This window comes from Pithys albifrons, chromosome 2 (assembly GCF_047495875.1).
Source record: "Pithys albifrons albifrons isolate INPA30051 chromosome 2, PitAlb_v1, whole genome shotgun sequence".
Lineage (NCBI taxonomy): Eukaryota > Metazoa > Chordata > Aves > Passeriformes > Thamnophilidae > Pithys > Pithys albifrons.
Window position 1 is genome coordinate 119,221,599 of NC_092459.1, and position 23,022 is coordinate 119,244,620.

The following is a 23,022-nucleotide window of genomic DNA, read 5'->3' on the forward strand; positions in this document are numbered from 1 at the left end:
TGGACTTGATGATCTCGGAGGGCTTTCCAACTCAATCCATTCTATGATTCTGTGAAGGTGTCCCTGCCCATGGCACGGGGTGGAATGAGATGAGCTTTTAAGGTCCCTTCCAACCCAAACCATTCTATGATTCTATGAAGGTGTCCCTGCCCATGGCACGGGGTGGAATGAGATGAGCTTTTAAGGTCCCTTCCAACCTAAACCATTCTATGATTGTACTCCTTAAAAATGCTGTATTGGAAGGTCTCCTGATGTTTTGGTTATATACAGGCATATCAAGCACAGACAAAGGTGGAGCTGTGTCTGTTCTCTGTTGAGTGTCCCAGCCCTGCAGCAGAGCCCCAGATGAAGGGAACACTGGAGTTATTCCATCCTTCCACAGTGTCCTGTCCATCTGGGGTCCCTCTTTGAGGGATCTCAAAGCACTTCCCAAACACTTAACGAAACTCTTGAGCTCTTCTGTGAGTTTCATACAGTTGATCAGGCATGTTTGGTGCTTTGATAACCTGTGCCAGAGCTGGAGGGAATAACTTCCCCAAGGCATTCCACCAGCTGGGAAGAGAACTTGGGAAACGTGACCTTCCATTCCTGTGCTCTTTGCTGGTCTGCACTTCCTCTGTTATTCAAGGTGAGAACAGAACGGTTGGAGCTGATTTAGGTGCTGCTGGGAAGATGAAGTCACTGTGTTTGGATCTCTGTGCTGTGCCAATAGAGAGATCCTAAGGGAAAACTCTTCCTTTAGGTTTGTTTATGCTCAGTGTAAGGCACAGATGGAATTTGCAAGGAAATGCAAAGGAACAGAGGTTTTGCTGGGCTCAGCAGTGGAGCTGCACTGAAACGAGATGTCACAGGGATTTTCTCTGCCCTGTGCTGAGGTTTTTAACTCTTTCCCTACATGCCTTCAGCCTTCTGCACCTCTTGGGTGTTCCCCCTTCTCTCCTCAGCTCCTGGATTTTACTGCCTTTGTTGTGCTGAAACTTAAAGAAATGCTTTTTTTTTTTTCCTGAAAAGTGGAAGAACAGTAGGAGGAAGTCTGTGCAACACCCTGTCAGGGTTCCCAAGCTGCCATTGGAAGTACAGGTGCTGTGAACTGCCCAGGATCTGCTAATGACAGCTGGAATGAATCCCCATGGCTATCGTTGCAATCAGCTCTCAGGCCAACATTTAATCCCCTGCACTTTTGCAACCCTGTTGTTTCCTGGCCCTCTGTTGTTTGCAGGCTGAAGGCAAAACCTGGCTGAGGGTTCCAGCTCATTGTGCAGCTCCTGTTTCAGTGCTGGGAACAGGCTGGGATCCAAAACACTAAAGATGTGTTGGTTATATGACAAACAAATGGCATTCTGGATACCTGGAGATGGTGCCTTTCTATTGTGAGAACGAATGAAAATGCTGAAATTGGCCACTTTCTGAGGTACAGGATGAGCTTTTGGCAAAACCATAAAATAGAATTACAAGACAACCTGGCAGAATTTAAATGTGGTTCTAAGAGAAACACATCACGTCAGAATTTAAAACTGGGATAAAAAATGGAATCAGCAAACACAGTGTAATTGTACTTAAAAAACAAGTATCTGGAGATTTATATAGGAATGAAACGGGTTCAGTCATGTGGTACTAAAACCTCCTCGCTGTGCTGTGGTGCCACATCCAAGGCCAGGTTGGACAGGGCTTGCAGTAACCTGGGATAGTGGGAGGTGTCCCTGCCCATGGCAGAGGGTTGGAATGAGATGATCTTTAAGCTCCCTTGAACCCAAACCATTCTGGGATTCTCTGCTCAGAATCTGGGAGTGCTGAAGGATGGTGGGACCTCTGTCCTTGGAGGTTTCCAAGATTCTGCTACAAAAGCTGACCTTGTCCAGTGCTGCTCCAGGCTGAATGCTGGGCTAAAGACCTCCAGAGCTCCAGGATTCTATTCATAACCCCCCCAATTATTCTGTGCAGAGATTTACCATAATAAAATTATTTTGCTTTTTAATTGCAAGAAGCAAAACCTGTTTGCTGTGTCTTCTGGAGTTACAGGTGTGGCAAAAATGGATCTTCATAATTCCATGGAAAAACAGTTTTTCCTTGTCCCCTTTCCATTAATTACTTCCTAACCTCTCTCCTTGTCCTTGCTGGGCTAGAGAAGGAGCTGACAGTTCATGGGGAGTGCAGCAGTTGATCTCAACTGTGAGACAGCAGCTGGTTTTTCAGTGTATTCCAACACAGAACTTACTTTAATGGAGTCAGGAAAGGGCTTTTCTGTAGCAATTGGAACTTGGCCTTTTAAAAAGTGCTGGCATGTCATACAGGCATTAGACATTCAGGATTTTCATTCCATTTCCCACAAGTGGATTCACTGGTTTATTGGCACTCAGGATAAACAGCAGTAAAGTTAAACCTTGTTGTGGTTCTCTGAGGTGTCCTGGTGGTTACAATACCAGCAAAAAAATAAAACCAAAAAACCAAAATTGCAGGTGAGGTGAATTTTTATGATTTTTTTCCCAGGTTGAGTATTCCTGTTTCTTATCTCTTTTATGAAATCTTATCATAGAATCCTAGAATGGATTGGGTTGGAAAAGACCTCCAAGATCATCCAGTCCAACCCTTGGTCCAACTCCAGTCCCTTTACCAGATCATGGCACTCAGTGCCACGGCCAAGCTCAGCTGAAAAACCTCCAGGGATGGGGAATCCACCCCCTCTCTGGGCAGCCCATTCCAATGCCTGAGCACTCTCTCTGCAAAGAAGTTTTTTCTCATCTCCAACTTCAATTTCCCCTGGCAGAGCTTGAGCCCATCGTGCCCCCTTGTCCTATTGCTGAGTGCCTGGGAGAAGAGACCAACCCCCACCTGGCCAGAACTTCCCTTCAGGCAGTTCCAGACAGTGCTGAGGTCACCTCTGAGCCTCCTCTTCTCCAGGCTGAACACCCCCAGCTCCCTCAGCCTCTCCCCACATCACAGTGGGGTTGGATCAAGACATGGTGGATTCTCTGGAATCTCTGGAGGTGTTTCAGAGGACACTCTGCCATGTCCAGTCCCTTCTCCAGCCTCGTTGCTCTTCTCAGTTGGGTTGAAAGAGACCTCTGAGATCATCAATTCCAACCCTTGATCCAACCCCACTGTGATCACCAGCCCATGGCACTGAGTGCCCTGGGCTGGTGATCACAGTAGGGTTGGATCAAGACATGGTGGATTCTCTGTCCCTGGAGGTGTTACAGAGGACACTCAGAGCCACATCCAGTCCCTTCTCCAGCCTCGTTGCTCTTCTCTGGCCCCGCTCCAGCCCCTCAATCTCTTGCCTCAGCTGAGGGGCCCAGAACTGAACACAACACTCAAGGTGTGGCCTTCATTTCTTGTAACATGGATGTGATGGAGTCCCCATCTAACAGGGGTTTAAAACATGTGGCACTTGGGGATATGAGTTAGTGGTGGCCGTGGCAGTGCTGAGGGATGTTTGGACTTGATGACCTTAAGAGAGCTTTTCCAGCCTTAAATTCCCAGGTTACCAGGAGGTCAAATTGTATCCCTGTTTAAGTTTCTAAAGCATTACAGGGCCAAGAGATGCTTCTGGAGTCCAGATCCTCCATTTTCCATTCCAGCCAAGGATTAACTCACCTAACCCTTCCCTGAGAGTTGTCTGAGTTCCTTTCAGTGGTTGAGACTCCCCGTGGTTGTTGAGGCTCTACATAAGCACTGATTTCTGCTGCTGGCAAAGTTTCCTGTGGGTGATTTACATCCTTCTCCTCATGAGCAGCAGGAAAATTGTCCCATTTTCCCTTTGCATCAGCCCTTTCTACCTTGGAAGCCTGTTGTCATTAGTTCTTCACAAGATGCTGTCTGCAGGTAAACTAAAACCATCAGAGCCTCCTGAGCACCTGCTCTGAGCTCAGAACTGATGGGATGTGTCCTTATTTATGCATGTATTTATTTTCATCCTGCTTAAACTCCTCGTGCTAAACTCTTTGTTCACTCTCCTGCCCGTTTGATCCCAATCCAAACGTTTCTGCTCACACTTCACTGGAGGTTGTGAGCTCCTTCCAGCAAGACTCTGTCACTGTTGGTGTCTGCAGAGCTCTGGAGTGGCTCTCCAGGAATGATGTGCACCATTCCTGGCTGACAGAGATCCCTCAGGTCCTGCCTGTCCAGTTCTGTGCACAGCACAGGGTCAGCCCAGCTCACCTCAGTGAGGATCTGAAGGAGCAGAAAAACAATTTATTGTTTTAAGAATATCTTAATCTCATTGTTACAGTTTCCCAGCAAGAAAGTGGGTGATGGTTGTGGTTCAGCCAAAAGGGGTGGGTGCATTTTAAAGCTCTGAATGATGTGTGTTTTCCATGTAACTCAGGCTCCAAGTGCTTCACCCAGCCAACTTTCTGTAATTTAAGTGAGATTCTACTAAAATTAGAGTTTAGCTTTATCCTGCCTTTGCCTTTTGTGTCATTTTTGTGAATTGGAGCTCACAAAATCGGTGTGAATTAGAACCCCCCTCATTTCCAAGCAAGGAATCAAAGGCTTAAATAATAGTAGTTCATATTGGCAGATCTGAGAATGTGTAGTAGAGTTTTTATTCCCCTATTCTATTCTTTTTAAGTGCCAAAAAAGACATCCTTGCATTCTGAAGAGGAGGGAAACTTCTCTGAATTAACCCAAGCTGCTTCTGTGGCTCATGTCCCAGCACCCTGTGCTTTGCTGGTTGGTTGTATCTCACTTTTCCTCCCAGACCAACGTGCAGGTGCAGTTTTACTTTTTGAATATTAATTATCATTGAGTCACAGAGTTCTTTGGGTTGGAAGGGACCTGAAATTTCATCTCATTCCCATGGGTAGGGAACCTTCCACTAGACCAGTCTGGGTTTCAAACTATGTTTTCAGGTGTCCAAATCCTTTCCACTTGAGGCTTCTGCTCTTGCCAGACTGTTGTCATGATGTGATGTGAATTGCTTTGATAATTGACCAGAATCCCCAATTTTTTCTTTCCCTAAATAATTGCCTGGAAGGTGGTTTGAGAGGTGACACCTTAGAGGTACAATCCTGATCCTGCAGGATTCAGGGGCACCAGGATTTCCCCCCATAAGTAATGATTTAATCAGCAGGTGAAGAAAACACAGCAGTACATAAAGTGCTTTATGTCCTTCCGATTATTTTCCATACATTGAACTAATTACATAAACAGCTGATATTTACTGGGGACTTGTGGCTCTAAATGACCTTCCTCTTTTCCTGTGCCCTTCCCAACCTCTCCTTGAATTTTCCTATTGTTTCCTGCTAATCATTCCACATTTAGCACCACGTTTCAAGCAGTTGTTTTCTCTTGCTGGGGACCATCCTACCAATTCCCTACAGAGCAGGATTCTCAATTCCTTCTAAATCATCTTCTCAGACCGATTCCATTGACAATTTTGGAACTCGTGGTGAGGACAAACATGTCTCTTATTTCCTCCAAAGCCCAATCTTCAGGTTTCCCACCAGTTACAGCCCAATTGCTCTTTCTCTTTTACATGACCATCATTTTTTGGAATAGGAATGTCTTTAATCTTGTGCAAAATTGCTGTTCAGAACCTGCAGCAGCCCAATACACATTGCAGGATGCACTTCTTATTTTTCTTTGAATTTTTCCTGTGTGTTGACTCAAGGAGGGGAGGAATTGCATGAACTGTGAGGGGTTAGAGAAAACCCCTGTTTGGAGCTGAGCAGTGTTCCCATGGCTACTGGGACAGGTACATCACAGCAATGGGAACACTTTGGCATTTAACAGCCCTTCCAGGTGATTTATGGTTTTACATAAGCTTTTCCTAAACCCAGAGGTTTTCTAGGGTTGGCACCTCTTTGCTTGTCTCCATGCCCTGTTAGTTCTGTGCTCAGTGGCCCGTGGTTATTAAAATTCTTATCAATAAAGGACTTTCTGAGCAAGGTTCTTATTTTCTGGGCTCGTGCAAACCTTCTGAACTCTTCTGCTCAACCAAAGGAACATTTGTTTTTTATGCCTAATGTATTTTATAAAAAGAAACGTGTAGAGTTCAAGTAATATTTGCCTTCAATTACAGTAATTAAGTTGTCAGGACTTGAAGTCACCAAGGGAATGAGAAAATCCTTTCCTGGTTGGCCAGGGGGTGACTGGTGGTGTTCTGGTCCCAGGAGTGTTTTACATATTGGGGTGGGGAGGGAAACTGTTCTGGCTGAAAACCTGGGAGACTGTTTGTCCCTTGGCAACACAGGGTGTCAAAACCCTGCAGTGGGCAGAGGGCAAATGCCCTGTTTCCCTGGGCTTGGCAGGGCAGCAGGTTTTGACCCACACTCAGGCTGGATCCAGGCTGGGACTAACAGGGTGAGGCTCAACAAGGCCAAGTGTTGGGTCCTGTGCTTGGTCACAACAACCCCCTGCAGCTCCAGGCTGGGGGAGAGGGGCTGGAAAGCTGGAAAAGGACCTGCAGGGGCTGGGCAAGAGTGGCTGAACGTGGGCAAGGTGGCCAAGGGCACCTGGTTGTACCAGCCCTGGTGTGGCAGCAGGACCAGGGCAGTGCCCATCCCTGTGCTGGCACTGCTGGGGCACCTCCAGTGATGGGGGCAGTTCTCAGACAAGAGCCCATTGAGGGGCTGAAGTGTGTGCAGGGCAGGGAATGGAGCTGGGAAGGGGCTGGAGCTCCAGGAGCAGCTGAGGGAGCTTGGGGGGGGCTCAGCGTGGAGAAAAGGAGGCTCGGGGGGGACCTTCTGGCTCTGCAATCCCTGATGGATCCAGGGGAGGGTCAGGCTCTGCTCCAGGGAGCAGGGACAGGAGGAGAAGGAACTGCCTCAAGTTGTGCCAGGGGAGGTTCAGGTTGGACATCAGGAGGAATTTCTTCATTGAAAGGGTTCTCAAGCATTGGAAGGGGCTGCCCAGGGAAGGTGGTGGAGTCCCCATCCCTGGAGGTGCCCAAGGAACACCTGGACGTGGCACTCAGTGCTCTGGGCTGGGTGACAAGGTGGGCATCAGTCACAAGTTGGACTCCATGATCCTGGAGGTCTTTTCCAACCTCAGGGATTCAGGGATACAGTGGGATTCTGTGCTTGTTGGGTTAGAAGGTTAAGTCTTATTTAAAACAGTTACTATAAACATAGCTCAGTCCATTTATCCTGGGAATTCTGTCTTGTCAAACCTCTGCCCCAGCTCCCCTTTCAAATGTCACCTGTATGGATGTCTGTGGATCCATCCTGGTTTTCCCCATATCCAATATCTCTTTTCAGGCTTCTTTACCAGAAGCCAAATACTTTCAGTTACTCCATAAACCTGCAGGAACACTACAACATATTCCTACAAGAAAAGTACCTGATCTTCATAAGTGCCCCACACAAACATTCCTGGAATCTCAAGTGCAGCCTTACTTTGGTTCCACTGGAATAGCTCTCTTGAAAGCAGATACATGAGGAAATCCACTCGTAATGCATCACTAATTACACCAATTTGTGCATTCCTGCTCATGTGAGTAAAGGTTATGGATGCAGAAGGAGTCAGAGCTGGAAAACCTTCCTCCCAAACCCCAGTCCAGCCAGCAGGTTTAAGGATGCTCCAAGGAGAGGCAGGTCAATAACTGTAAAGGGCTGAGATAAGTGGGTTTATATCTCCCAGTTCTCTGCTGGCCTTCCCTGGGTATCAGTTTATGGCAGTAAAGTGGCTGTGAAATATTTCTGCCCTCATTTGGAGGTGGTTTACAGTCCCCTCAGTTCACATCCAGGATGTGTGGGCAGAGTGGAGGCTCTTCTCTCCCTGGGCATTTCTGAATGGAAAAACAGGGAATTACCTCAGTCATACTCCCCACACTGGGCTGGAATAGCTGTGGTTTATCTCCCCTTCAGGAATGGGTTGTAGGCCAGATGGTGGTGAGGATTCTGCTTCATCCTGACCTGCTCAGCTTTTCCCATCCAGAGGGATGTCTTGGGTTACCTGCAGTGTGAACAAGGCTTTAAAAGATGATCTCAGAGGTCTTTCCCAACCCAATCGATTCTATGATCCCATTAAAAAAACAATTAATGAGCTTGAGGGGCTCAACCTGGAGAAAAGGAGGCTCAGGGGGGACCTTCTTGCTCCTGTAACTGCCTGAAAGGAGCAAGGTAGGGATTGGCATCTTCACCCTGGCAAGAAGTGATTGGACAAGAAGACATGACCTCAAGCTGCACCAAGGGAGGTTCAGGTTGAACATCATGAAGAATTTCTTGATGGAAAGGGTGGTCAGGCATTGGAAGGGGCTGCTCAGGGAGGTGGTGGAGTTCCCATCCCTGGAGGAGTCCAAGAACATGGCACTCAATGCTCTGGGCTGGGTGACAAGGTGGGGATCAGTCACTGCTTGTACCTGATGATCCTGGACATCTTTTCCAACCTCACTGATTCTGGGATTCTTTGAAAATCTGGGGCATTTCCAAGAGTCATTTGTGACTTTTGCCAAGCAAAAGCCACACAGGCTTTTTTTTTTGGCTGCTTTGGTATGTATGTGAACAAGCCTTAATTTCAGCTGCCTCTTTGGCTTGTTTATTTTGTAAATCCCAGACAATTTAGCAAATTACATATTTGCAACTTGTTGCATTTGTTGCTTTTTCAGAGTCAGTTCTCTTGGTGCCATATAAAACATCCACCCCCATAGCCAGACTTGGCTTTTAGTTTTATATTTACTTTCCAGCTACAACTCTTTTAATAACTCCTCACCTGCAAGCAGAGCTCAGCAGCTCTTCATTTCATGTCTGCAGGAGCCTTGTAAGATGTAACCTGTGATGTTGTTTTTGCCATCTGATAAGGTGTGATCAAATGGAGGGTGTTTAAACAACAACATCTGGGACACAATGACAGCAAACGCCACGAGACAAACATCTCTAAATATCAGATAAGATGGAAGAGGTGCCTCAGTGCTGGATTGCTCCCTGGATCCTGAGTCCTTCCCTGGAGAGGGATTCCAGGATGGGATTTCCGTTGTGCCGTGGGCTGAGAGATGGTGCTGGATTATTTCTTGTGTTGGTTTAGGTCTTGCAGAGACTCAGTGAGTGTAACACAGAGAGTGTGGTGGGAGGGCACACACCCTGCCTGAGCTGCACAGGAGCAGGTGAAATAAGGAGTTCAGACCAACTGGGAATTGTCTGGGTTTGTGTGATCCCACCTCTAAACCCCCAGAAAGTCTGACATAAAGACTTCCACCCAAGTCTAGACTTCTACAGTTAATTTTCAAAGCACCACATTGCAATGTTTTCCTTCTTAGTGTGCAAAAATTAGCTTTATATTTAAAGCCAGTTGGTTAAAACTTGGTTGTATAATGCCAAGGTCATGGGTTCAATCCCCTGTGTGGGCCATTGACTGAAGAGTTGGACTCGATGATCCCTGTGGGTCCCTTCCAACTCAGAACAGTTTGTGATCTGTGATCCTGACTCTGACCCTGCCCCTCTGTTTTCTTGCAGGAGGATGTCACTGATCCTGGGTCTCAGGAGGAGAAGGAGAGGAAGGGTTGGCTCTCTGACCCTGCAGATGGTTCCAACACAGTGAAGAGTGTTCTCACTGTGCAGGAATATTTTGCCAAGCGCATGGCAAAGCTGAAGGGAGTCCAGAAGGAAACAAAGGTAGATAATCCCAGCCCAACAGCTGACGAAGCTTTGGAGCCCTTGGAAGAGCTGGAAACCAAAGTGAAAAAGAAAAAGAAGAAGCAGAAGAGAGATGAGGAGGCAGAGAGGACAGAACGTGGTGAGAAACAGCCTGAGACAGGTTGGGATGGGCAGGAATTGGAGGCTCCATTAAGTGAATGTCACAGAGGGAAAAAGAAGAGGAAACATAAAGAGCAGCATGAAGGGGAAAGCATCAGTTGTGATGGAAATGTGGGCAATGGAGAAATGTATCTGGGAATTTCTGATGGGGAGGATCTTGGAGTGAAGGACCACGAGGCAAAGCAGAAGAAACGTCAGAAGAAGAAACACAAAAAGCAAAAGGAGGAGGTGGAGGAGTGTGGGGAAGGAGCCCCCAGGAAGAAAAAGAAGCACTGCAAGCACATTTAACCATTCCAGAGTCAGGCTGGGGCTCTGAGCTGAGGGAGAGGAGGACTCTGCAAACTCAGCAGCAACCACCTTGTGCTCCACTTTGCTGCTCCACCTCCAGCTGGGCCCACAGCCTGGGATTAAGTGTCTCTCCCAAGGGAGAACGTGGTGATGGGGCCAACAGGAGCTTCAGTGCCACGTTCAAAAGGGCTCCATGTGGGACTGACACATGGCTGAGACTGTGGAAGGCAGGGAATTACTTTCTGCTGCTTCACACTGACTGTGCTCTTCTCAATCCAGGAAAAAATAACAGAAAAGTCACCCCTACCACTGCCTTTTTTATTAAAGTTGTTTTCCCTTGGGAGAGCCCAGCTCTGCTTCTGGAAACAGGAGGGGGGATTGCAAAGCTGTCTGTATTTTTTCACTGATTTTTGCAAAGTGGTGTCTTAATTTTTTCATTGATGTCCTTTTACAATGGGAATGAATGTTGTCTCTTCTCAAAATACTTAACTCTGATTAAAGGTTTACAACTGAGTGTCAGTACTAAAATACTGATATCAAATACTGAAATAAAAATGCCTCCCTGTGTTTCCAAACCAGTTGTTAATTGCTGTGAAACTGTTGTAACTTTGCACTAAAGCTGAAGGAGCCATGAGGGAACCACACCTGTTTATTTAGATGACTATTAACCATATCATTTATTAGCCTAAATCTTTCATTCCCAGGAATATTCAGGGTCTCTTCAGTGTTGCATCTGCCATTCAGAAAGTTGTCTTGGATGGAGCAAGTTTGTTTTATGAAATTAGGAGACCAATAGCTTTTAACAGCACAGTCCTGTGCATTAGTGTTGCCACTTACACATTAAAAAGATCTTGCAGTTTAGATTGATAACCAAATTAGAGCTTGTTTCTAATTGTGAGCCTGGAAATCAGTAATGCTGGAACTCAGCACTGCCAGGAGAAGTTTTGTGTGAGATCTTAAACATTCAGCATGAGGTTTGATGTGTTGTCTCTCAGTTAAGAGCTGTCAGAAGTGATGGGTGAGCTTGGAAGTGTTGGAATGGGAAGAAGGATTCACCATCCTGGTGTCCTGTTCTGGTATTCCTTTGGCCACAGCAAATGGACAGCAGAGCCCTGAAAACCAGCCAGTTATCCTGGTCTGATCCAGAATTCAGCTCCTTCCAGTCAGGCCTGGCTGTGCCTCATCAGTGCAAATCTAAAACATCCCATTGGCTGCTCTGCTGAATAAAATGGGGACATTTTTATATTGTCTCAGCTCGGTGGAGTTGCTTAACAGGGTTTGAGAAACATTGTCAAGATGCAGATGTGAATATGAAAAAAATTTCCTTAAGCTGCTTTTATTGTCCAGTGGAAGGAGCTTCATCTGCAGCACAGACCACATGGCTTGGGATGTTGGAGTCCCAGCTGAACTCTTCCCTTTTAACATCTCCTGCTTTCCAGTGCACCTTTTTTTTTCTTGCCCTCAGGACATGCTCATTCATTGCAGCAAAATTACTGTAGTTTTACTTATTGTATGGAAGAACAAGATGCCTTTCTTTGTGTTTCACATCATTGCCAGTGGGTTTTAACCCTTGGAGCATCTCCTGTTCAGGGGAAATACAATTATTATCCAAGATGATCCTGCTTTTTCCTGGCTACCTTAAATGAAATACCACTTGATGCCATCAGCTTGAAGTTGGGAGTAAATTCCATGACTGAGATGAAAAAATAATCTTCTCAATGGAAGAAGACAGCAAAATAATGTTTTATGTAACATCTTGCTCACCCCAGGTCAAAATTTTTGTTTATTAGTAGAATCCAAAAGTCTGATTGTTTCTAATTAATTTCTTTTTAACTCTTAAGCAGCTGAAATTCAGCCTGTCTGGGATTTCAGTTCCAAAAGGTAATCAAGGAATAAAATTTCCTTCTCCAAACTCTGCTGGGCTTGTTTTTTCCCTCTATTAATCTTCTCTTGTTTCTATGTGCTAATTCTTTGGGGTGTTTGGCCACATTCCAGTGCCAGTTATAGAAAGAATCAAACCAGGAATAAATCTTTAAATTTATGGTTTCACTGCAGCAAAGTACAGGATACCCAGGATTTAACTCTGGCTCAGATGGAAGTAGCAGCTACAAATGGAAGAGTCTCTACAAGCAATTCATGGCTTTTTATCCCAGAAAATGTGGGATTTTAATGTGCCTCGAGCTCTGCATGTGGTTGTGGGGGGGAAAAACCATAATAAATAAATAATCACAAATCATAAATTGCTTGTATTTGACACAAGCAATTCATTGAAGTGCCCTGCTCTGTGTTAGGGCTCAGCCCTCACTGTGTTACTCAATGCAAAGCTCTTCTTACAAGATACTGTCCAGTGAAATTGGAACAACAGGAACATGTTTCAAAGTAATAAATTATGATTTTTTTTTTTTTTTTGCTGTTGTTGTTTGTAGTGGGCTGTGAGTTCAGTTTTAACCAAACTCTGGTTTGGCAAGAAGGTCCTTTTTTTAGAAAGCACAAGGAAAAGAATGACATCAGTGCCCAAATGGTGGAACTGGAATGTGAGCACAAAGGAATGACTTGGTTTCATTTCCATGAAATTCAGGCTCTTAAACTGCAAGGCCTTTTGTTGCTCATTTATCCATTGTATTTAATTTATCCCTTGTGCTCCCAAACTGCAGCACCCAAAGGATGTTCCTCCAAGTGGAATTACCTTAGAAAATAACCAAAATGGGGCTGTGCTTTCACATCCAGAGAACGATGCACACGCAGCACAGATATTAAAATATTTTCAGTTTGGGCAACCCCAGATCACCAGTGACAGAGAAGAAAACTTCCCTTTTTGCACTGAACATTCCACCTTGATGGTTTCTCGGGAGTTTTTCCGTTCTTTGCAGGTTTGGGTGTTCCCTGATGTGGTTTGCAAGTGCACTGTTGGTTGCCTTGTGCTTGTAGAAACCTGCAAGCACTGAACTATCCCGGGAAGTGGAGGCCATGGAAAAGCAGCCTGGTACCAGCATTAGACCAAAGTCTGCATTAGACCATGAGCTTTCTGGGCTTTAGGAGTTTTGATCTTGGTGTGGAGCTTTCCTTGGAGCCAGGGATGGGACACCAAGCTGGTGCTCCCTGTGTGGCAGCCCAGATGTGTGGGACAGGCACCATTCCTGGAATTTCCTTCCAAGATGTTCTGGCTTTGGTGCTTCACAAGCAGCCAGTGAAAACAGAGTCAGAGAATCCTGGAATCTTTAAGGTTGGAAAAGCCCTCTGAGATCCAGTCTAATGTTCCCCCAGCACTGCCAAGGCCACCACTGACCATGTCCCCAAGTGCTCTGTAGTGACAACCAGGGTTGGTTCAAAGCATAAGTGCAACACACTGTTGATGATTTCAGAGCCACTTCCCCTCAGGTTTAAGTGAATTTGAGTCCATTTGATGGTATCTGAGATGCAGCTGGAAATTGTGGATTGAAGGGCTGGAGCGTGTGCAGGGAATGGAGCTGGGAAGGGGCTGGAGCTCCAGGAGCAGCTGAGGGAGCTGGGGGGGGCTCAGCCTGGAGAAAAGGAGGCTCAGAGGGGACCTTCTGGCTCTCTACAACTCCCTGACAGGAGGAGGAAGCCAAGGGGGGTCAGGCTCTGCTCCCAGGGAACAGGGACAGGATGAGGGGAAACAGCCTCAAGTTGTGCCAGAGGAGGTTTGGGTTGGATGGTGGGAACAATTCCTTCACCCAGAGGGTTGTCCAACCCTGGCACAGCTGCCCAGGGCAGTGTTAAATCCTCATCCCTGGAGGGATTTAAAAGCCCTGTGGATGTGGCACTTGGGGACATGGGTCAGAGGTGGCCTTGGCAGTGCTGAGGGAATTGAACTCCCCGCTCTGAGGGCTTTTCCAACCTAAATGATTGTGTGACTGAGCTGCATTTGGGGACAGCTCAACACCGTGTTGGTTGCTGCAGTTCCCCTTTATTTAAGCAGCTCTGGTGCTTCACTGCCCTCCCACCATCAGCTCAGCCCCGAAAATGAGCCACTTGCAGCGAAGGAATGAGCAGATTTGCTCCTGTTTGAAGCCCCGACTTTGACGTTCTCGCAGCGTCCACCTTCAAAAGGCGCCATTTGCGTCACCAACCCTCCGAACCTGCCAACACTCAGAGGAGGAAGGAAGCTCCAAGAAGAGAGGAAAACCACACAAAGTCTCTTGGAAACACTGCCCAGCATCACGCCTAGCTGGAAAAAAAAAGGTCCTGGAATTCTGTAAGAACTGTGGGCACCCAAAGCCATCCTTTGCTTTATTCCTCCTTGTCCCTGGGCAGGAATCTCCAGGAAGGATCAGAGCTCCAAGAACTTGGGACAATAAGCAAGGCTCTTGTCTCTGTACCTGTCCCATCCAGGGATAAACCAACTTTTTCTTGGATCAGCAAAGTTTTCGTGATGTGGGACTGGGAAATAGAGGAAAAATATACATTTTTGTGGTGGCAGAAGTGGGAATGGTGTTACAAAAACAAATTGAAGCTCCATTTCTCAGCACGTCAGAACTTAAAATCCACCTCTGAGTCACTCAAAGATATTTTTTTCTTAATCCATTTTTATAAATTTTAAACTGTAAGATGGAAACTTGCTGGTTCATTTTGACTTAAATATGTATTTTTTTATAACTTAAACCTGCATTTTAAAAATAGAGCAGAAATATTCAGCACCATGTGTGCTTGCTGAAAATTTCAGCATCTTTGGGGGTTTTTGTCTGCATTTTTTTTGTATAATGGGAAAGCTCTGGTTCTTTTCCTAGAAAATAAATGGTCCAGGTAGTGATCCCTGGGGAAAACCTGGTGGAATCAGGGAGGATGGGCAGTGGGCAGGGGTGGGGACTGCAGCTCTTCTGCTGGGACCCCCCAGCTGTCTGTGCAAAAACTGCCCTTGGGAGCCGAGAGTTTCATCAATAATTAAGGAACATGAGAATATTGAGCTAATTTAGGGTTTGCACTTTCTCACACATTTGAATGTCCCTCAAGGTGGTGGTGAAAATAAACCTGCACTTTGCAAGCCGAGTGAAATGCCAGATGTGGGATCCACCCCCCCCCCCAAAAAAAAGGGATATTTTTAAAGGGTGAGGATGGTCATTCCAGATTGGGTTCAGTCACTAATTCCCTGCCTGACCCTTGGGAGTTGCTGCCACTGTTCCCCAGCCGTGAAAATGGGGAGAACAAAGCTTTCTTCCCCCCTTTGTCTGCTCTGTCTATTTTAGCTTTTAGCTGTAATTTCCCTGTTCCCAAAGCCCTGGGAGAGCTCTGCTGCTTCCTGTGCCCCAGATACAGGTGAAGCCTCACACCAGAGCATGGAAAAGGTAATGCTGAGTTTTTCCAGGCTGCTGCTTAATTACCCTGATAGGGTGGCAATGAAGAGGTGGCATTTTCACCTCTTTATGTAACGCAGGAGCTTCCTACAGGACAGGTTTAACCAGCATTTTAGGCAGGGTGCAGAATGAAACCCTTCTTACTAATGCCATCAGAATGTCAGGGGCTGTGGCAGAGGGGCAGAAAGGAAAAAAGAGGATTATTGGTAGTATTAGTATTGGTGGTTGCACTTAAAATGCTGAAGGGGGGGCTCAGGGAAAGGAGAAAATCCAAATGAGGACTTTTTTGCTGGATTTCTTTGTGCTGTGACCCCACAGGAGTCCCAGTTTGTGTCTCAGGGAATTCTGAAAAGCCATGAGTGATACCTGTGGGAGATCAAGGGTTACCCCCAGGATGTGGAGGGAATAGGCAGGTCAGGGACAGCAGAGACAGGAGGTGGATGCAGGTCCTGGCCCTGCTCAGGGATTTGTCCTCCCCCCAAACCTTTTCTCCCATCCTGCAAAATGTGGAAACCCAGGGCAGGGTGGAGGGAGTCCTGTAAAAGGGGTTGAGTGAAATTCATCCATTCCTATCCTTTTCTCTAGAGGGAATGTGTTCTACTAAAAATTTCTGGTCTCTGGGCCCTTGACAGAGGTGGTGTTCTTATATTAATGATCCCCAGGCCCTAAACATCCTGAGGGTTCACAAATAAGGCTGGGCCATGCACCACACTCACCATATCCAGAACACCACCCTATTCAAAACCAAACCTTGCAACCCCAGACAAGCCTCTTTTTCAGGGCACTTCAACCCCTCCTAAAGGGAACTCAAAAAAATTAGAGATGTTACAAGGTTTTCTTCCCCACTTCTCACTTTCAACCTCTGCAGCAAATCCCGTTTGCAAAGTACACCCAGGAGACCCGTTGAGGGCAGGATGGAGGGCTTGGCATCCTCCCTCCCTGCGCCATCCCGGCACTTCCAGGCGTGAGGAAGGACTTGGGGAGAGAACTGGAGCTCCTCCTGGGACAGGACAAGCTGTCCCCAGCTCCAAATCCCAGATAAAAGGCAGCTGCTCCGTGCAGGCCTCTCTGTGTGTAAAGGGTTTATAAATCTGTCCCGAGACCAGGAAATCTCCTGCGCCTTTTAGATTTAAGAGAAGTTGCCTTCCTGTTGTATTCCCAGATAACGCAGCTCTGATGGAGCCCACTTGTAAATAGCTTAATAGATTTAATCAGTTCCTTTGGAAAATGTTGTTGCTTCTGCAGGGTTTTAATTTGGTCCCGGGGAAAAGCTCGGAAAGGGCAGTTGTTGCTTCTGCTGCGAGTGGAGTTGGCAGATCCCACCTCTCCAGATCCCCAAAATCGCTGTAATCCCTGAGAAACCAGAGCCATCCCGATCCGTGTAAAGGGGAAGGGACAGACCAGGAAGCCCAGGCGGATCCTGCTCCCATTTACACACCGCTCTCTCCATCACTCCTAATGTGACAAGAGTCAATAGAACACCCAGGCACGTGGGAGACCTGCACAAACACCCCGGGCTCGGCAGCTGCGCCGGGGTTTGCCCCTTCTCCGGGCGTTGGATGGGGCAGCGGCGCTCAGCCCGAGGAAAGGCCGTCCCATCCCGCATCCCGAAGGAATGCCGTCCCATCCCGCACCCGCAGGAAATGCCATCCCGTCCCGCACCCCGTCCCGCTGCTTTTCTGGCAGCGCGGAGAGGAAATCCACCATCAGTCACAGCGGAGCCGCCGCAGCCCTGCAACCCATGTCAGGGGGTCAGAATCATAAAGGAATCCAGCGACTAAATATATTCCTCGGGGCAGGTTGCAGGGATGAGCCGGGAAAGGGCAGCCAGCTGGGAATTTTCGGTCCCTTCGCCTTCCTGGAGATCCTTTGTCCTAGTGAGGGGAAAGCTGCTCGGATGACTTTCCCACCCTCAGGAACACCAAACTGGGGTTAGTGGGAAATCCCACGGAGTGGCTCTGCGGGATGCGGCACCAATCCCATACAATGCAGCAGCAAGGAAAAGATCCTTTGTTTCCCGGTGTCCAGGGCTGTGCAATTGGGACCGCCCGGGAATGCTGGAGCCTCTCTGGGCTGTACCCAGCCCCATCCCTGCCTCGATTGCTCCTGCAAAGCTCCCTCAGGAGCCCAAACAGGCTGGACAAGCACCCGCCAGCAGGTTCAGCGTCCCAGTTTCCATCCCGTATGAGGGGACCTGAAAGTTTGGGGTGAAAACCCAGATGGGGTGGCAAAGAACAGCCCGGACTGTGGTTAAAGCAGGAGTGGGGCAAAGGGGCCCTGCCCGTGGGACTGCGGGATTTCCCCTGGCAAAAAGAGTGCCCCGGCGGGTCACAAATCCTGGGGAGGGGTCTGGGGGGACCTTTAGCACCCTGCTGGGGACCTTCTTTTGGGGACATTTTCCTTTTTTCCCAAGTTCTCAGTGCCCTCATTTGCAGTGTCTGCGTTCCCCCTCAGCCTTTAAAGTTTGAGGGTCCCCGAGGTGTTGGGGGCAGCGGAGCTGCTTGGGGTGGGCAGGGACATTTCCAGCTCCCTCCTCCCTCCCTTTCAGCGGGCAAAATAAGTAAAAATAACAATAATAAAGAGAGGGGAGGGAAAGGGGGATGGGAAGGAGAAGGGGGGGGGGAGTCTTGCGGGGGTTGCTCCCCTCCCGCGGGGGGTGCCGGGCAGAGGGAGGGGAGAAGTTTTTTCTCCCCGCACCATCCCGGCCGGGGCTGAGGAGTTTGCAAACAAGGAGGAGCAGCGAGTCCCTTCGGTGTCATTGGAGGAGGCTTTTTCCAAGGAGCTCATAAATACGGGAGAGGCCGGGCAGGAGGCTGGGACTGCGCGGGGACCCCGAGGGCAGCGCAGCGGGGGCGGGGGGGGCCCGAGGGGGGTCATGGCTGCGCTGCTCAGCACCTACCCCTGGCCCGAGCGGCTGGAGGGGGACGCGGGCGAGGGGCTGCCCCCGGGGCCGCCCCCCCGAGCCCCGCAGGGCGAGAAGGGCTCCGAGAGCCGCATCCGCCGGCCCATGAACGCGTTCATGGTGTGGGCGAAGGACGAGAGGAAGCGGCTGGCGGTGCAGAACCCCGACCTGCACAACGCGGAGCTCAGCAAGATGCTCGGTGAGGAGCCGGCGGTGTGGGGGGTTCGCGGGAGGGGGCGAGGCGGGGATGGGAGGGTGGGTACCCAACCGGGCATCCCCCCTGGGGTAAACACTGCCCGGATTCGGTGCCTCGGGGTGGGCACCCACCCAGGCATTCCATGGGGTGCAAATCCCGTTCGGATCCAGTGTCTTGGGACGTGCACCCACCCAGACATGCCATGGGGTCCAATCTCGTTCGGATTCAGTACCTCGGGGTGGGCACCCACCCAGATATGCCATGGGGTCCAATCTTGTTCGGATTCAGTACCTCGGGGTGGGCACCCACCCAGGCATTCCATGGGGTCCAAATCTCGTTCAGATTCAGTACCTCGGGGTGGGCACCCACCCAGGCATTCCATGGGGTCCAAATCTCGTTCGGATTCAGTACCTCGGGGTGGGCACCCAGGCACCCACCCATCCAGATACAAACCCTGCCCGGATCCAGTGCCCTATGGCACCCATGCACCCACCGGGGCATTCCTGGGGTGCAAATCCTGCCCGGATCCAGTGCCCTGGGGTGGGCACTCAGGCACCCACATAGCTTTCCCCGGGGGTGCAAATCCCGTTCTTATCCAGTGCCCTGGGGTGGGCACGAGGCAAATCCCATCCAGATCCAGTACCCCAGACTGGGAACCCCTGTGCCCGCAGCCATCCCTGGAGGTCCAAACCCTGCAGAGATAGGGAGCTGGTCTGGCACACAGAAGGTGGGCACCCCTGCACCCACCTGAGGGTGCAAAGCCAGCCTGGGTCTGGCACCCTGGGCTAACATCCCCCTGGACGCCTTGGGGGTGTAAATCCTGCTGGTGTCCTGCACCCCAGGGGACAGACACCCATGTGTACAAACCCTGCAGGTGCTGCTTTGCTGTGCAAGGAGGGACCCCAAAATTTTCCTGGCATGTCTTTGCTATTCCACTTTGTCCCCCACCTCACTCACCCATCCAGCATTTCATGGTTGGGGTGTGTATATTTTGTATTTCTGCCGTTTCTTTGGGGGATCACAACCCATTTTAAGCACACATTTGTTTCCCACTCCCCATCCACTAATTTTCCCAGCTCCCAATCCCCATTTTTTTGTGTGAAACCAAGTGGGCAAACCGAAATAACCAGCCCAGACAGGCTGAGAAAGTGCTGCCCGAATTGCAAAACAGCTTTGCTGCCCAACCTCATCCAAAGTTTGTGTTCCCTGGACAGTTGTGTGGTGTTTTCTTTGGTGGTTTGGGGTTTCTCCTCGCTGCTTTGCCATGCAGTATCTCAGCTTGTTAGTGTAATTTCTGCTGTCTCAGGCCATGGGAAGGCATCAAATGCTTTGATCTGTATCCTCATTTCTCCCCCTTACCCTGAGGAGAACTCTGGGACAGCCTCTCCATGGAATACAACCCCCTCCCCGACCCAGCACTGCCTCTGTCCTGTGTCTTGGTGACATTTGGTGTATCTCAAGCAGGGAGAAGTGAAGTCACGGATTCATAGAATCACAGAATGGTTTGACTTGGAAGGGACCTTAAATCTCACCTAATTCCAACCCCCTGCCATGGGCAGGGACACCTTCACTAGACCAGGTTGCTCAGAGCAGGTGTCACAGTGCCCAGGTTCTCTTATGCCCTGGTGCAAGTCCTGGCAGGGCACAGGCTGGGGCACATTCAAGGGCACGACGTCCTGACCCCCCTGCTCAGCCTGGCATGGCCTTGGCTTTCTGTCCCAGGCTGTGGAACTGGGACAGTTTATCTGCCCAGATTTATATCCTAACCCTGAGCCCACCCTGTCTGGGGACTTGGAACTGAGAAAGTTGGAGAATCTACAGTGCCTTCAATCTCCTGTTCTCCACTGCTGTCTTGTCCTCCTGTGGGTTTTGTGGGATGTGTCCTTCGTGTGTGCCAGCTCGGATATCGGGAGCCCCCACTTTGCCCTTGGACAGAGTACCTGCAAGTTTGGGAGGCAGCCCCTTCCCTCCAGCCCCACGGGGTTCTAAGGGAGTGTGTTCCCCGTTTCAGGGAAGTCCTGGAAGGCGCTGAGCCTCTCGCAGAAGCGTCCCTACGTGGAGGAGGCCGAGCGGCTGCGGGTGAAGCACATGCAAGACTATCCCAACTACAAATACCGGCCCCGGCGGAAGAAGCAGGTCAAGCGGATCGGCAAGAGGGTGGACCCCGGTTTTTTGCTGGGCAGCCTGGCCCGGGACCAGAACGCGGTGCCGGAGAAGCGGACCTGCAGCAGGGCCGGGGGGGACAAGGAGGGGCAGGGTGAGTACCCGCCCCGCCCGGGGCTGCCGGCGGTCCGCGGATACCGGGAGGCTCCGGGCAGCGGCGGCAGCGCCAGCGTGGACACCTACCCCTACGGGCTGCCCACCCCGCCGGAGATGTCCCCGCTGGACGCCATAGACCCCGAGCAGAGCTTCTTCTCCTCGCCCTGCCCCGACGAGCATCACCGCTCCCACCTCGCCGGAGCCACCTACTCCCCGGAGTACGCGGGGAACTCCCTCCCGTGCAACCACCACCCGCTCAGCCCCATGTCCCAGCCGGCCACCTGCATGATCCCCCCGGCCTCCAGCTGCCCTTCCCTCCCTCCTCCTCCTCCCCCCAGCTACTACACCCCCGCCTTCCCCTCCCTGCCCCCGCCCAGCCTCCATGCCCACCTGGGCCAACTCTCCCCACCTCCCGACCACCACGGCTTTGACACCTTGGACCAGCTGAGCCAGGCGGAGCTCCTGGGCGAGATGGACCGCAACGAGTTCGACCAGTATCTCAACAACCCCGGCCACCACGGCGACCACCACGGCGGGGTCTTGGTCAACGGACACGTGCCGGCGTCCGGCAGCTCCCACACCTCCGAGAACAGCCTCATCTCCGTCCTGGCCGATGCCACGGCCACCTACTACAACAACTACAGCGTGTCCTAGAGAGCCCGGCCGGGGCCGCCTGGAAGGACCCGACACAACGTCCCGGGGCGTCGCTCCCCGGGGCCGTCGCTCCCCACCCCTCGGGGTGACCGAGTCCGAGCCGCCAGGGCCGTGGAGTCTCCTCGGTGCCGTAGGTAAAGGATTTTGGTTGTTGGGTCACCACCGGTGCAAAGCCTCCAGTGCCCTGCTCTGAACGGGGCTGGGGAGCACTTCGCGATGCCAAAGCCCTTTGGCCCAGGTCCCTCTTCCAAAGCAGAGATGCTCGTGGGAACGCGGGAAGGCTGCCCCTCATTTTGGGGCATCCCCAGCTCTGTTTTGGAGCCAGGAGTGCGGCAGCATCCCGCAAATGTCAGGTCTGAAGTCCCTCTGGAAGGGGAAAAGGCAGGGATGGGAGGAAAAGGGAAGGTTTTGGGGAAGGGCTGCATGGTCTCTGAGCTGTTCTTGGGTTCTGGTGTTGATGTTGCTGCAGCCGCCCTGACCCGCCCGATCACAGCGGCGGAGATTAAACCCCCCCCACCCGTACTGGGAGCATGGACTGGGGGCTTCATTCCTTGGGAAACCCCCGAGGGGATGGGACACCAGCCAGGAAGGGGGCAGGCAGCCCTGAGGGCGCTCAGCACATTCCAGAGGAGGGTAAGATCAGGACTTGGAAAGGCAGGATCCATCCAGAATCCACCCCTGGGATGAACATTTGGCCAAGAGGTGATGATGTAGCAGACACTTTTTCTATCAACCATCCTTTGAAGGCGAAGGCTCCACGTTTGGAGCCACAGTGCCCAATTCCTCTCCTGACTCCAGCGTATTATTGCTTGTAATAAAGCTGTGCATTGATTCATTCCTTTCATTATTCCCCCCCTCCTCGGATTTTGTATTGCTGGAGTTCTCTTCCTTTTCATAAAGATGAAGCTTTATTTTAAATCAGTTATATGACATGATTAATCTTAGTGTTTACTGTATGGCACTTGGTAATGATTAGTTAGTAGCGTGGTTATGATTTCCTGGTTTCGGTCTCCAAAAAGTATTAATAATAATTGCAAGTAATACTTAAAAAAAAAACCCCAAACCACCCCACAATTTCACCGGATTTTAAGCTAATACATTCCATCTCTTTTGTGTGGCTCTATGCATTTTGAATGAGTGTAGATACGAGTTTGCATAAAATATTTAATTTAAAATAAATATGTTTTTATACGATGATTGTTCAATGATTTAAATTGCTGCCACTATTGACAAAAGTTTTCAAAACAGAAACATTTCCCTTGCGAGTGCTATTTTTTTATTATTATTATTTGTTGTTGTTGTTGTTGTTGGTCTTTTCAGCCAATTTTTCTACTTCCATTTTTTTAAAATAAAACAAAGATCTGTGGTTATCTTTACAAATTGTGAATTGCTTTCTAACAAACTGACACAAGGAATGACGAGTTCCTACCTTTGCTTCTCAAGGTGTGTTTTGGGGGGCAACAAGGCCCTCTGGTAGCCTCGATCCTCCTTTTCCCATCTCTCAAATGGGATCTTTTAGCACCAGGTCCTATGTCAATATTACAGTGAAGTTAAGGCAGAGCTTTGCCTTTGGTGTCTTGGAGAGCACAAAAAATGCTGCCAATTTATGGAGCGAGTGCCAGTGCCTGGAGTGTGACTTTTAATCCCATTTAAGGTTTTCTCTCACAGTTTGTGCTGAGGCACCATTTAAGGTGCTCCATGGTGTGAGGGTCATGTAAA

General features: G+C 49.6%; 2 protein-coding genes across 2 annotated transcripts in view; both read left to right on the forward strand.

The window, feature by feature from the left end:
• Positions 1-11,897, forward strand: part of PINX1 (PIN2 (TERF1) interacting telomerase inhibitor 1) — a 71,882-nt gene extending 59,985 nt beyond the window's left edge. The window contains exon 7 of the mRNA XM_071547602.1: positions 9,393-11,897. Coding sequence (XP_071403703.1) covers positions 9,393-9,980 — 588 coding nt within the window. The 3' untranslated portion in view covers positions 9,981-11,897. The remainder of the gene's footprint in view (positions 1-9,392) is intronic.
• Positions 11,898-18,018: 6,121 nt separating this feature from the next.
• Positions 18,019-22,673, forward strand: SOX7 (SRY-box transcription factor 7). Its single transcript, XM_071548121.1, has 2 exons — positions 18,019-18,393; positions 20,402-22,673. Exons 1-2 carry the CDS (start codon positions 18,168-18,170, stop codon positions 21,301-21,303), a joined length of 1,128 nt encoding a protein of 375 aa, XP_071404222.1. The 5' UTR covers positions 18,019-18,167; the 3' UTR covers positions 21,304-22,673.
• Positions 22,674-23,022: the final 349 nt, after the last annotated feature.

Coding starts and splice junctions, on each gene's coding strand:
- SOX7 (XM_071548121.1), top strand. CDS start 18,168: ATGGCTGCGCTGCTCAGCACCTACCCCTGGCCCGAGCGGCTGGAGGGG. Junction 18,394..20,401: donor GGAGCTCAGCAAGATGCTCG/GTGAGGAGCCGG, acceptor TCCCCGTTTCAG/GGAAGTCCTGGAAGGCGCTG.